Source organism: Heptranchias perlo, chromosome 35 (assembly GCF_035084215.1).
Source record: "Heptranchias perlo isolate sHepPer1 chromosome 35, sHepPer1.hap1, whole genome shotgun sequence".
In the NCBI taxonomy this organism is placed as follows: domain Eukaryota; kingdom Metazoa; phylum Chordata; class Chondrichthyes; order Hexanchiformes; family Hexanchidae; genus Heptranchias; species Heptranchias perlo.
Window position 1 is genome coordinate 15,474,794 of NC_090359.1, and position 14,142 is coordinate 15,488,935.

At 46.5% G+C, this 14,142-nt stretch overlaps 1 protein-coding gene and 1 non-coding gene across 2 annotated transcripts; both read right to left on the minus strand.

Moving 5' to 3' along the window:
• Positions 1-1,193: 1,193 nt before the first annotated feature.
• Positions 1,194-1,265, minus strand: trnad-guc (transfer RNA aspartic acid (anticodon GUC)). Its single transcript has one exon. It is a non-coding gene; the product is annotated as a tRNA-Asp (tRNA).
• Positions 1,266-5,453: 4,188 nt separating this feature from the next.
• Positions 5,454-13,265, minus strand: LOC137302272 (zona pellucida sperm-binding protein 3-like; the record flags this gene model as incomplete). Its single annotated transcript, XM_067971918.1, has 7 exons — positions 5,454-5,702; positions 8,936-8,989; positions 11,454-11,574; positions 11,660-11,834; positions 11,926-12,029; positions 12,117-12,232; positions 13,137-13,265. Coding segments are annotated over 7 exons (948 nt in total), but the record flags the coding sequence as incomplete, so codon positions are not given.
• Between the last annotated feature and the right edge of the window lie 877 nt (positions 13,266-14,142).

The window sequence follows — 14,142 nt, forward strand, 5'->3', positions numbered from 1 at the left end:
AACAAACTGTCATCAAATGAACAGTTCAAACAGATTCACTGAAACGTGAAGCATCTGTGGTGAATATACGGCAAACGGCGACACGAATTCCTCGTTAGTATAGTGGTGAGTATCCCCGCCTGTCACGCGGGAGACAGGGGTTCAATTCCCCGACGAGGAGGTTATTGCTGCTTTCGAAGCTTCACTTTCATTTATCTGAAATATTGGATGTTGAAAATACAATGAAAAACTGACTCGGCCTTTCCCACTTCTCCAATTTGATTTCACAGCGATTTTAAATATCTGCTCTCTGCCTCACGCTTCAGCTCGATGTGAGAACCACAATGATGGGCAAGAAATAAAACGCAGAATCGCGCTGTCACCAGCCCGAAACAGAGAGAGACAGGTCTCGGAACAGGCGCAGACATGAAAGATCTTACATACAGCAATGAAAAGGATGCACGTTTCAGTGAATCTATTTTAACGACTTCTTTGATGACAATTTGTTTAACTTTCCACATGCCACTGTTGAAAGAAGACTTACTTTCTATCTCTTAGTTAGTCAAGTTCCAGATAAAAATTATTTGGGGAGCAGGTTAAAAGTGACAGATAGAAAGAAAGAGAGAGACACTCAGAAACGCATATAACAAGTGAGACAGACATAGTCATATTCACACATACACAAACACACACATTCCGAGCTACATAAACACTCGCACACAGACATATACACACACCAATAACCTGAAAGTAACACAGGACTACTTGACAAACAGTGGAAGCAGCATGCTGTGGACAGAGCTAAACGATCCCACAAACAACGGATCAGATCAAAGCTCTGCAGTCCTGCCACACCCATTTGTGAATGATGGTGGATAATTAAACAACTAATGGGAAGAGGCTCTCTGAACATCCCCATCCTCAATGATGGTAAAGCCCAGCGTGTGAGTGCAAAGTTTTAGAAACCGTCTTCAGCCAGAAGTGCCGAGTGGATGATCCATCTCGGCCTCCTCCCGAAATCCCCAACATCACAGAAACCAGTCGAACATCGAGGTGAAGAGTGAAGCTGAGAGCAGATTTTAAAACCGCTGGAATATCAGTGAAATTAAATTGGGGAAAGTGGGAAACTCCGAGTCAGTTTTACACTGTATATTCCGCATCGAATATTAGAGATAAATGAGAGAAAAGGCTTTTCAAGGCGGCGAAAGTTTAATCTCCCCGTCGGGGAATTGAACCCCGGTCTCCCGCGTGACAGGCGGGGATACTCACCACTATACTAACGAGGAACTGCTGCATTGACTGTGCACTCATCCCAGATGGTGTGAGACATGCTTCATGTATCAGTGCATTTCTTTCAACTATTTATTTTAAGACAGTTTGTTTCATTTTCTACGGGCCACTCTTGAAAGAACCTTTTACATTTCCATCTCTTTTTTAGACAACGAACAACTGACTCTGTCTTTCTTTCGTTCTTTCTTTCTCTCTTATCGTGGTGAGTTGCCCCGCCTTCGACCGGGGTTTAATTCCCCGACGGGGAGGAAGCATTTATCAGACGCCAACTTTTAATTTTATGTCTTCGCCGAGCTTCTTCCTGAACAAAAACTGCAGAGAAAAAAAACAGGTGATTGTCACTTTCAGAATATTATTGTACGGAGACTATTTGAGGACTGGATGCAGAGCAATTGTGATTTTTGCTAACTGGTGATTAAGGTGACAGATTCGAAATTCATTCATTTCCCCCGCGCAGGTTCAAATCTGACAGACTTCAGATCCCGTCATTCATCAACCCATTTCATCTCTGCGTTTCAAAATTCAACAAGTTCCTTGTCGAATTAATAATTCTTAAGTGAATTGAAATTCCACGATGTTGAACACCGCGAGTTTTATGCTCATTTTAATTGATCTGCAAGATTTCACGAAATCTGCGACAGAAATCGAACAAAAATCAGCCAAATTATCCATGTTCTGTATCTCTGTATTTCTGAGTCACTCCATGTGTATGTGTGTCTGTTTCTGTGTGTCTGTGTCTGTTTGTCTGTGTATGTGCCTCATCGTTTCTATGTTTTCCTGCGTCGGTCTCTGTCTCTTTCTCTCTGAACAGAGTGAGACAGAAAACTGCTCACTATTCCAGGATCATCCTGGAATCCAAAGATATCCCCTGTATCTCTTCTCGACCACAAACCGTCTTCTTGCACCCCCTGCCTCTTCCACCCTCACCAAAAAAATTGCGAGGAGCTCCTGGACTATTCTGTCACAAAGATTGAGACCATCCGTTCAGCTGCCGCTCCGGTGGAAAGCTCTCCACTGGATCGGCATACCGAGCGCAAAAGAAGATGGTAGTGGTTGTTGGAGGCCAATCATCTCAGCCCCAGGACATTGCTGCTGGAGTTCCTCAGGGCAGTGTCTTTGGCCCAACCATCTTCAGCTGCTTCATCAATGACCTTTCCCCCATCATAAGGTCAGAAATGGGGATCTTTGCTGACGATTGCGCAGTGTTCAGTTCCATTCGCAACCCCACAGATAAGATGCAGTCAGTGCCCACATGCAGCAAGACCTGGACAACATCCAGGCTTGGGCTGATAAGTGGCAAGTAACATTCACGCCAGACAATTGCCAGGCAATGACAATCTCCAACAAGAGAGAGTCTAACCACCTCCCCTTGACATTCAATGGCATTACCATCGCCGAATCCCCCACCATCAACATCCTGGGGGTCACCATTGACCAGAAACTTAACTGGACCAGCCATATAAATACTGTGGCTACAAGAGTAGGCCAGAAGCTGGGTATTCTGTGGTGAGTGACCCACCTCTGGACTCCCCAAAGCCTTTCCACCATCTGCGAGGCACAAGTCAGGAGTGTGATGGAATACTCTCCACTTGCCTGGATGAGTGCAGCTCCAACAACATTCAAGAAGCTCGACACCATCCAGGACAAAGTAGCCCACTTGATTGGCATCCCATCCACCACCCAAAACATTCACTCCCTTCACCACCGGCGCACCGTGGCTGCAGTGTGTACCATCCACAGGATGCACTGCAGCCACTCGCCAAGGCTTCTTCGACAGCACCTCCCAAACCCACGACCTCTAACAGCTAGAAGGACAATGGCAGCAGGCACATGGGAACAACACCAACTGCACGTTCCCCTCCTCGTCACACACCATCCCGACTATGAAATATATCACCGTTCCTTCAGCGTTGCTCAGACAAAAACCTGGAACTCCCTACCTAACAGCACATTGGGAGAACCGTCACCACATGGACTGCAACGGTTCAAGAAGGCCGCTCACCACCACCTTCTCAAGGGCAATTAGGGATGGGCAATAAATGGTGGCCTTGCCAACGACGCCCACATCCCATGAACGATTAAAAAAATACAATAATGGCGCGGGTGGGATACAAAACCATGGGTGCAGAGCACAGTGGATTAGCAGTCCGTTCCCGTAACCACTCGGCCACCTTGTCGCATGAACAGTGCAAAGAAAGCCCTTTTATTTTGTAAAAGCAAAAGTCTTGGACTGAAAGGTCAGAGTAAGAAAGCCGCTTTTCAATCACCAGTTCCCAGATTCTGAAGACAGCAGAGGTGACATGGTAGTGTGGCTGAGCGGTTGAAGGCGCTGGATTGAGGTCCCAGTCTCTGTCGGGGCGTGGGTTTAAATCCCACCGCTGCTACAATTTGAGGTGCTGGTTGTTTTGGCCTCATCGCTCAGAATCCTTCTTTTCGAAGCAGCGCCATTGCTGTTGTTCGGGCACAACTGCCACACCTGATGTCCCTCGTCGTGATCGTTTTGTGGTTAATACTCTGCGTTGTTGTCGCAGTCACCTCCGTGCGAATCCGAGTCTCCACAGAGTGTCATTTACCGATTTTCTCCTTTGCCACATATGCTGAGAGAATGCAGCAAGAAATCAATCTTTCGCACAAGAAATAATATTATTTTGGTGAAACCTTTTAATTCCGTCAAATCCCACCTCTCTCACATGCCTGTACTTGATGTTCCACAGTTCAAACCCGCCTCTTCTCCCAGCTTTTTCTTCCTTCCACAGTCAATGGGCCGCCTTTACTTCCCTCCTTCTATTTCATGGACACTTTCCTGCTCCATTGCCGACTCTAACATTCACTTTCACGATCTCACTCCTTTCAGTTTGTTCTGCTCCGTCCGCTGTTTCTATTGGGCACATGTCCCATTCACACCAATGTTCATTTGTGCCTTGAAACCAGTCGATACATTTCGATCTGCGTGACCGCTCGACAGACAAACACGACGAAAGCAGGGCTGGTCTCTGGAAAGACAGCCGCCCGATTGTTCACAAAATTTACTTGGGGAATCTTGTGATCCAGGGGATGGTAACTGAAGAACTTGTTTTTGTTTTGTTGCTTGTTGGCTCTTTTCTCTCAGCAGTTGAGTTGCGTGAGTGACGGGCAGCGCGACAGAGCTGCGAATGGCGGTTGAAAGGTTCACATTTGGCAAGTTGGGGCGGTGCAGTAAGATCGGAAGTGTTCCGCCTTGATCTTAATAGTTCTGTTGAAACCTGTGATTGAATCGAGTAGAGGATAAATGTAAAGAGCGCCTGTGGGGGAAAAGGAGCGATTACAGGCCATGAGCGGAAGGTCTTTCAAATTCTCGTGGCGCAGGACGCTGTGTGCGGAAACGGCAGATTTTAAACGCATGTGTCGGAAAGTAAAGTGCGATCTTGTGTGTGAGAAGAGCACAAGAAAGTTGTGCTTGAAGCTGCGCCCTTGAGGCAAGTTGCAGGTTGTCAGGAAAACTGCGATAGTGAAAGCTCAAAAATAAACCCAGAAACTGCTGGCAACACTCAGCAGGTCAGGTAGTATCTGTGGAGAGATACTCGCTTTACCGGGGGCGTCATTGTGCACTTTGATTAATACTAAAGACCTGTACAAGATGGACGGGTTGCACCTCAACAAGGCTGGGACCAATGTCCTCGTAGGGATTTTACCCTTGACTTATCAGCGAGCGATACCGGCCTTTACTGGGCCTCAGCTATTTACAATGTATATGAGTGTAAAAAGATCTCTGACGCTAGCTACGTGGGAAAGTAAGCTGTGAGGAGGACACAAAGTGTCTGCAAAGGGATACAGACAGGTTACGTGAGTGGACAAGGTGGCAGGTGGAGTATAATGTGGGGAAATGTGAGGTTATTCACTTTGATAGGAAGAATAGAAATACAAAATGTTTTAAAATGGTGAGCAACTCTTGAATATTCATGTTCAGAGAGACTTGGGTGTCCTGGTGCAAGAAACACAGAAAGTTAACATGTTGGTACAGCAAGCAATTAGGAAGGCAAATGGCATGTTGGTCTTTATTGCAAGGGGGCTGGAATACAAGAGTAAGGAAGTCTTGTTGCAATTGAACGGGGCTTTGGTGAGACCACACCTGGAGTAATGTGTACAGTTTTGGTCTCTTTATCTAAGCAAGGATAAACTTGCCTGAGAGGCGATGTAAGAAAGCTTCACTTGGAGATGAGGGTGATGATGCCTTTCCTCGTGGACTCTGCCATGCTGTCTGCCAGAAGCATACCCCCGTACACTTCCAGTCGGTCTGGGTCTATCCAGTCCCACAGAGCCAACGGCAGTTTCATGCCCGAGCGCCAGTACCGAATCTGCCCCGGTGACGAGGAGGTGTCGACATATGTCTTCACCGCCTGGAGGTCATTTGGTGGGCGGATCGCCCGCCGTTTATACAAACCGCGGGAAATTCCCTGCCGTTCATTTCAATGGGAATCAGAATGGTCTTGGGCTGTAGCACAAAGTGGGTGATAGCGGATAGGCCGCCCATCACACATCCCACCTGATATTCAGTTCCCTTGACTTCAGTGGGACTTGACTGAATATCAGGAGGAAGCTTCAGCGAGCGATTCCGGCCGTCAGGCGGTACCGTCCAGGAAGAATTGCTGCCCCAGGTGGTTTTAATAACGAGCGGTCAATCTGCAAGGCCAGTTTTACACCAGATCACCAAGCGGAAAATGTACCCCAGAGAGTCTGTAATTATTCGTTCTGGGAACTGAAGTATATAGAAATTCAAGACAATAAATTTTCTGAATTTGTACATTTCCTGTGACCAGAACCACGACCATCTCCTGTGGAACAAACGGATTTGTGTTAACATTGCAGAGAATCCATTGGAAATCCACATTGTGAATTGAAACATTCAGCATTGCACAAATTCCGGATTGGTGTCGGTCATTCAAACATTATCACAGACACTCGCTTTATTTCATCTTATTCATCTCTCTCCCACCGTGAGATAAATATCTCACCCTCTGACACCAAAATCAACGAGCGACATATGTTTTCATCACGTTCATCGCGAAGAACTAATGGATCATCTTTAGTACAGCTGATTCAGACACTCTGAGAGGTCACTTTTGGGCCTCTGTGAATGATCAATGAATGGATTGAAAAGGGCAGGTCAGTTAAAATCTGATTTTTTACCGTATTAACAAACAGCCAAGTGATTAGGAGATTCTAATTACCAGTTTAGTGCAGACACCATGTGATGAGTTCAGCACTCACTCTTAAGCAAACTGAGAGCTGGTCTGTTTCTGTCTCTGTGATATTGGAAGGAGTGACTGGTTGTGTTTCAGGGGTCTGTGCTGTGCTGATGACTGGAGCAGAAAAAACATCTTTGGGCTGAAATCTACACCTGATTCTTTGATGCCTCGTGTGTTTGGACCTTTTGAACATCTGCTTTGCTCAGACAGCCTGTCATTGTCCTTCTTACAGAAACAAATATATGGAAAATATACAATCCTAGAATCTCACAGCACAGGAGGCCATTCGACCCATCGTGCAGTGGCCAGCTCTTTGAAGGATGTAACCGATTACTCCCATTCCCGTGCTCTTTACCCATAAACTTTGTAATTTTTATCTTTTCAAGTATTTATCCAATTCTCCTTTTAAAGTTACGATTGAATCGAGCTCCACCATCCTTTGAGGCAGTGCGTTCCAGATCATAACAATTCGCTGTGTAAAAAATCTCCTTATCTCCCTTCGAGTTCTTTTACCAATTATCTTAAATCTGCGTCCGTTGGTTGCCGACCCTCCCGCCAGTGGGTGAAGTTTCTCCTTATTTACTCGATCAAAACCCCTCTTAATTTTGAACACGTGGATTACTTCTACCCTTAACCTTCATTGCTCGAAGCAGAACAATCCCAGGTTCTCGAGTCTCTCCACACAACTAAACCCCATCCCTGGTATAATTCTGGTAAATCTCCTCTCCATCCTCTCCAAGACCTTGACCTCCTTAATAAATTATAGTGCCCAGAATTGGACACAATACTTCAGATGAGGCCTGAACAATGATTTATAAACGTTTCACAGAACTTCCATGCCTTTGTGCTCTATTTCTCGATTATTAAGCCAAGGAACCGGATGCTGTTTTAACGGTTTCACCAACTTGTGCTGCCGCCCTCCGCTCTAATCCCATTGCCCGTCTCTCGGTCCTGTCCCCGGGCTCGGGGACTCTCGGCCGGTCCAGGGCCCTTTAAGAGGGACGCGCCACACTGCGCATGTGCGCCGTTTATTTAAATCAAACCGCGCGATTCAAAGGAAAAGTGACGTCAGTTTCCGTCACAATAAAAACCGCTCGTTCTCAACCGAAAAAACGGAAAGTTTGTCTCGCGACACAACAGGAAGCGGTCGCTGATCCGGCGGGTGATGTGCGCATGTGCGAACATTCTCCCAGAGTGCAGCGCGGCCCGGCTCACAGATGGGGCCTTTTCTCTGCCGCTCTGCATTGTGGGAGATTCGGCCGCCATGACGGGCCCGGGTCACCGAGTTCATCCAATCACAGGTTAAGCTTCCCGGATTGGTGGAACCGACAGAGTGCAGGTGGTCTGTGGAGCGAGAGAATCTCTGAGAAGAGGGGCAGCCAATTGGGGAAATCACAGGAGGTGGTGACCGGTCATAAACCCAATCGGTGAATGACGGATTGAACCAAGGAAAGGAATGAAGAAACTCGACTGGGACCTGTGGGAACAGGCGGACTAATAAATTTAACCCGTGTCCAGTTCAGGTCACCACATTACAGGAAAGATGGGATTGGACCAGAGAGGGTCCAGAGGAGATTTACAAGGATGGTCCAGGATTGGAGAATTTTAGCTTTGAGGAAGGATTGGATCGGCTGGAGTTGTTTTCATTGGAACAGAGGAGGCTGAGGGGGGATTTAATTGAGGTGTATAAAATTATTGGGGGCCACGCGGACTGCGTCACTTCAAGGCGGCAACTCACCCCCACCTTCTCAAAGGCAAATGGGATGGGCAATAAATGCTGCCCTTGCCAGTAACACCCACATCTCATGAACAAATAAAAAAAGAATATGAAGCTCCTATATCCCTTAGCAGAGAGGCCAATAACCGGGGGGCATATATTTCAAATAATTCGAAGAATTCGAGGGGATCTGGGGATAGTTTTTTTCACCCAGAGGGTGGTGTGGGTTTGAACCTGACTCGCTGAAAGGGTGGTAGAGGCAGAAACCGACATCGCTTTTTATAAGTACTTGGATGCGCACTTGAAGTCCCGTCACCTGCAAGGCTGCGGACCAAGACCAAGAGTGCGATTAGGCTGGATAGCTTTTTCAGCTGGCACAGACAATGGGCCGAATAGCCTCCTTCTGTGCTGTAAATTTCTATGATTCTATAACCCCTAGGTTCAAATGTAACATGGCAAAAGATACATGTCTACGGTTCAAAAAAATATCTTTATAGGGAGGGGACAATGTAGAGTTCTGCCCGAAAATGTTGTTCACACAGACTCCATGAATTATTTTAAATGGGAATAATAGTGGAGGCACCTTGGAACAGAGGAACATTAAATTGGATGAGGGGGCGAGAGGAAAGTCACCTGTTTCTGTCCTGTAAGATCCTAAGCTTCATTGAGAATGAATTCATGAAGCATTTCTACATGGTATTTTGTTGCAACATTTTACAAATACCCCAAAGTCGTTCTCCTGGTGTCCTGGCCAGTATATCCAGTTTGTAAAGCCTCCCTGAAATGTTTACATGTAAATCAGACAACAGTCAGAAGAGGGTAGGATGGCCCTACACTACACTACAATGTATTGTCATCTATTGGGTTTAATGTTTCCTAACATTATTTATCAATAGTGTGAGGAAGCTCAGAGTGAAAGTGAGGAGGGGCCGTCTGAATGCAGTTTCCACTGGAAGAAAAATCACCTTGTGTGTAGTGAGCAGAAATGAATTGCTATTGTTAAAAGTTCCCACTAACTTATTGTGATTCTACTGCAACAGAACGAGCCTGGATCTCCTGCTATGTTTAAACACTAAACTTCAGTGATTATAGCTTCAGTAAAATATGACTATGATTTGATTTAAATGGAGAAGTGGTTTCCACCTGCCAAAGAATGTTGTCTGAAGAGGGTGTTTACTGCTAACAGCTCCCATCCTGTTTAATAGACCCCCTGAATGTCTGATTTACCAAAAAGAAACACCCAGCTCAGTAAAGATAAACAAATATGCTCTTATTAAATCTGAACATTTTATGAACAAATTTCAGTATTTCAAAGGCAAGGTTGTCCCAGACATGGATTGTACCCAATTCACTGTAAAGTTATAAAGACACAGCCAGTTTAACGACCAGGGGACATAACCTCGAAGTTCGAATTAGGACTTTCAGGAATGAAGTTAAGAGACACTTCTACACACAACGAGTGGGAGAAGTTAGGAACACTCTTCCACAAATGGCAGTTGATGCTAGCTCAATTGTTAAATCTATTATCTCAGGTTAAAATTTTGTTAATCAAAAAGGTAAGGGATATGACTAAGGCAGGTATATGGAGTTATGTCACAGATCAACCATGATCTCATTGAATGGTGGACCAGGCGAGAGGGGCTAAATGGCCAACTCCTGTTCCAATTGCCACCCCTCAAATATAGTGAATGATAAACAATAACGTAATCTGAAAAATAGGACTAACTACTTACAATACAATCCTGAGGGCCTGCCGTGAGGGGAAGCTGAGGATAACGAAACTTCAGTCTGTGCTCACGAGAAGACAGGTGAAATTCAAATCCAACAGAGGTAAATCACAACCGATGGGCTCCCCGTCCCTCCCACTCTGTGCCTGTACCCAATGAGCACAACATTGCCCCCTGTGAACATTAATCATTACACTGGGCATTGGAAATTTACTTGGAGCCCCAGCCCAACAAAACAAAGATCTTCACACCAGGGGCAGAGATCTTCAATCTTGGAAGAGAGTTCAAGTCCACCCACTTTCAATCATTTTGGTGTTTGGACAATTAGCTCCAAATGGGAAAGTTTCGGAGTTTGGAGCCCATGTGCGGATTCGAGTGATCAATGGCCACAGAGCACCAAGGGAATGATTGTGCAGTCAACCACCCAGCACCAGTACTTCAGGCCAGTCCCACTGTCCCTTCAGAGCTCATTGACCTGCACAATGAGGGCCTGGCAAGCCTTCACCCATTGTTGCAGCCATCCCTGGACTGGGCCTGGATACACTATTACCAGCCATTCTGCCACTAGTTACATGGACCCATTTCAACCCATTTCACAAACAGGAGGAACTGACGGAGGAGTGCAGTGTGTTACTAACACGGTATTGAGCACTCATTGTGTCGTTGACTGGAGACAGTGAGAAATGAGCAACCAGCCATGAGAAGATACAAGTGGTCACTGCTTTATTGGTCATTTGATAACTAGTTAAACTGGGTTTGCTTGTGTTTCCTGTTCAGGAACAAGGCAATCCAAGAAGCAGAGATCAGAGAGACAGCGCTCACAGTCAGGGCCAAGATCAGGACCACCTCAGACGCCACACCTATAAAGCAACAAGAAACCAATGGTTAGTGAAGGAAATACTGAGGGGAAAATGGAAACTAGCAGTCGGCCAACTCACCACCTGGAGACCTCTCCTGCATCCTTTGCTCAACATCATTAAGGGGCTCAGTTGCCAGGTCTGTCACATGAGGATCCAGAATGACCAAGGGTCCAAGTGAGGCCTCACCCTCCCACTTCAACTCAGCATCACTCTCTGCAATATCAAACATTCCAGTTAGAGAGTAAAGGGTGACCTCCAACAATCAAGAGGATCAATGTCCTACCAGGTCCAGATACAAGATCCCTCCTTCCTCTGGAATCAAGTCGGAATTCCCTACTGGCACTGCAGTTGCCCAGATGACAACAGGCACACACGTCATTGGTCGATTCTTCCAATGGGGTCCAGCTCAACCAGAGAATCAGTTTATCAACCATGTTGTCCATCACCCTTTAATATAACACATCCCTGAGTGAGAGAGAGGGAACTTACATATTCTGGAAAGTACAAGCTTTGTTCATTGAATCTCTCCGATCCACTGCAGCAACTTTCAGGTGACAGGTGATGAAAATCTGAGGGACACATTCAATACAAGTTGTTATTTAGTGACCTCCTCCCAACATGGGGAACCCAATGTTTGGCTTCCTCTTACCAAGGAACGGTCATCTCCAAAGAAGCGGAACGCATCCAGATCAAACTGGAGTTTGTCCAGCTCACGTTCACCTCTTGGCAACACAAAGGTTGAAAAGGAGTCCTCAGCTTTGCTGTCCAGGAGGCAACTGAAGAAAGATTTAAAAAGGGACAAAGTGAATTAAGTGAACCGATTGAGACAGAACCAGCTGGAGAAAGCAGAGAGCTCCTTACCCATGGGAGTCAATGATGTATCTTGGGGTGGAATCCTTGTCTGGGCTCAATGTAGCTGCACAGCTGTCAATGTAGAGCTTCAAGGGCATGTGGTTGGTCATTGAAACAGAGGCCTCAATGTGAATGAGGTCACCCAGGTAGTAGACAGTCGAGGTGCGCTCTGTAAGCCAGTCATCTGAAGTACAAGAGGAAAAGGGTTGGAGACAGTGGGCGTAACTCCCAGTGGGAGACCACAGAAAAGCACTCCCCATCCACCCATCACATACCGTTCATAAGACGCAGTGAGAATGACAGAAGCCCTTCTCCAGACTTGGTAGAGCTGAATGGGATCCAGGTGGGCTTGATAGGGTCACTGCTCACATTGCCCTTCCTGAAAGGACAGTACAGTAATTTCAGGACAACTTCACAGAACTGCACCTGCTGTAGACCTTATTTGCAATAGAGTAAAGATTCTTACCTAAAATAGTGGCACTCAATGGGAATGACTGCTCCATTAGTTCTCACAATAACAGATCCACGAGCATTTGGGGTGTGGTTCAGGTGGGTGGTGTCGACCAGGAAATCGCCAGCCATCTGAAAGACATCAGGTTATGGAATGAAGAGCTGGCCTCATTGAACAAAAGCTATTTCTGGTCATTTTCCGACCCTGTTAAGCAGCAGTTTAAGGGGTTTCAGATGCTCCTCAATGACACATGATTGAAGTAGCTCCACCATTGGTAGAAGTTGCCTGGAGCAGCCTCTGTTCCTCGACTCAGTCCACCTTCTATTACAGGGGACTTCAGGCCTGCAGTCAGAAACCCCTGAAATGATTGGCACTGCCAGATTTGATGAGCATTCTTTCCCATTTCGATTAGAGCTTTCACCTTAAGGGGCTCAAGTTACCCCTGATATGGAGCACAAAACACAACATCACATTGAAATCTCATCTGTGTCCGTGGAATCAATGGTCTTGGCAGGTGTAACAACCAAAAGTGGAGTTCCCCTTTAATACACTGTATCCCAATTATTGTTCCACTTGTTTCATCTTTCAAGGGAAGTCTCAACAGGAACTTCCACACTGAACATTCATTGACCACAAGTTGAGGCAGCAGGCCTGAATATCCACAGGAAGGAACGGAAAAGATAAATCAATTGAGGCACAAAAGAACAGAGTGGTTTGGAGAAATGCAGGTGAAGGTTCAAGGTCAATAGAATTGAATCTCAGAGTTAGAGAGTAGCAATGACCCATTTAAGAAAGATGCAGTCCCTCAGTGACAAGTTGAAGTTCTTTTTAAATATAAAGCGAAGATTGACATGTCAACAGAAAGAAGTAGTTTCACACAGGGTGATACTTCACAGTGGGCAAAAATTTATACACAGATTTAATTCAGGGATCTCCTCAGTGGCTGGAGTTTCACCCGATGTTAATGAGTTCAGAGTGGGCAGTAATCTACACAGTGAAATTGGAGCAAGAGTTGAGGAATCACATTACCTGCAATCTGCTGCCACATTCATGGAGCCCATAGTCAAAGAGGACAGTGTGGTTCTGAGAGTAGATCCCAGTTGGCCGATAACCTGCTGTCCCCAGGGTCAGGTCAGCAGCTTTAATCAGGTGCCTGGTTCTAAATAAATCCATGTCTACCCTCACCAGCAGGTTCTGCTCTCCACACTGCACCATCACAATCTGCAGTGGAGACAGACTTCTCCCCTCAGACACACTGAAATGGGAACCAAAGGGAGGGACAGGGGGAGGGACTCTCTGGGGTACAGGGGTGGGTTTTACTCTTCTCCATGGAAATCTCTGCCCTCTAAACTGTTGCCAAATATCAGAGCAACAAACCGCTCCAACTAACACCAGCACCGGGAACAAACCTCTCACTACAAAATCCCCCATGATACCAAACAACTCAACTATCACTTTACCCACCAACCAGCACCTTTTTTTTTTCTCTTTTTTTTTTCCTTTTTTTCTTTTTCTTTTATCACTTTACCCACCAACCAGCACCCTTTTTTTTTCTTTTTCTTTTCTGTTTTTTAGGCCCCCCTTTTACAAGAAGCGGGGGGGGGGGGTGTAGGGTGTGCTTAAGTGCTAAAAACCAAATAAAACGAAACCAGGCATCAAATTAAAATTTTATTTTCCTCGTCCAGGATGCACTCCAGCCCCTGCAGTGCCCACCGGTCGCGGAAAGCCTCAAGCGTACCGGCAGACACCGCGTGCTCCATCTCCAGGGCCACCCGGGTGCGGAGCAACCCGCGAAAGAGAGGCAGACAGGCCGAGCGCCCGCCCCCACGGACCGCGAGCATCCTGGACCTGTGGATATCCAGGATGCACTTCAGTTTCGTCTAGTTTTCTGGTGGGTCAGTGGCGGGTTGACTCCCTGCCGGAGGAGCTCAGGCCTTTCGCCTGGAGTACCATGCACCTCCGGTACCTGGGAGTCTACCTCGGCCCTGCCGAGGAAGCCTGGCCGGCGAACTGGGAAGAGCTGGAGGCCAAGGTCGCCGCT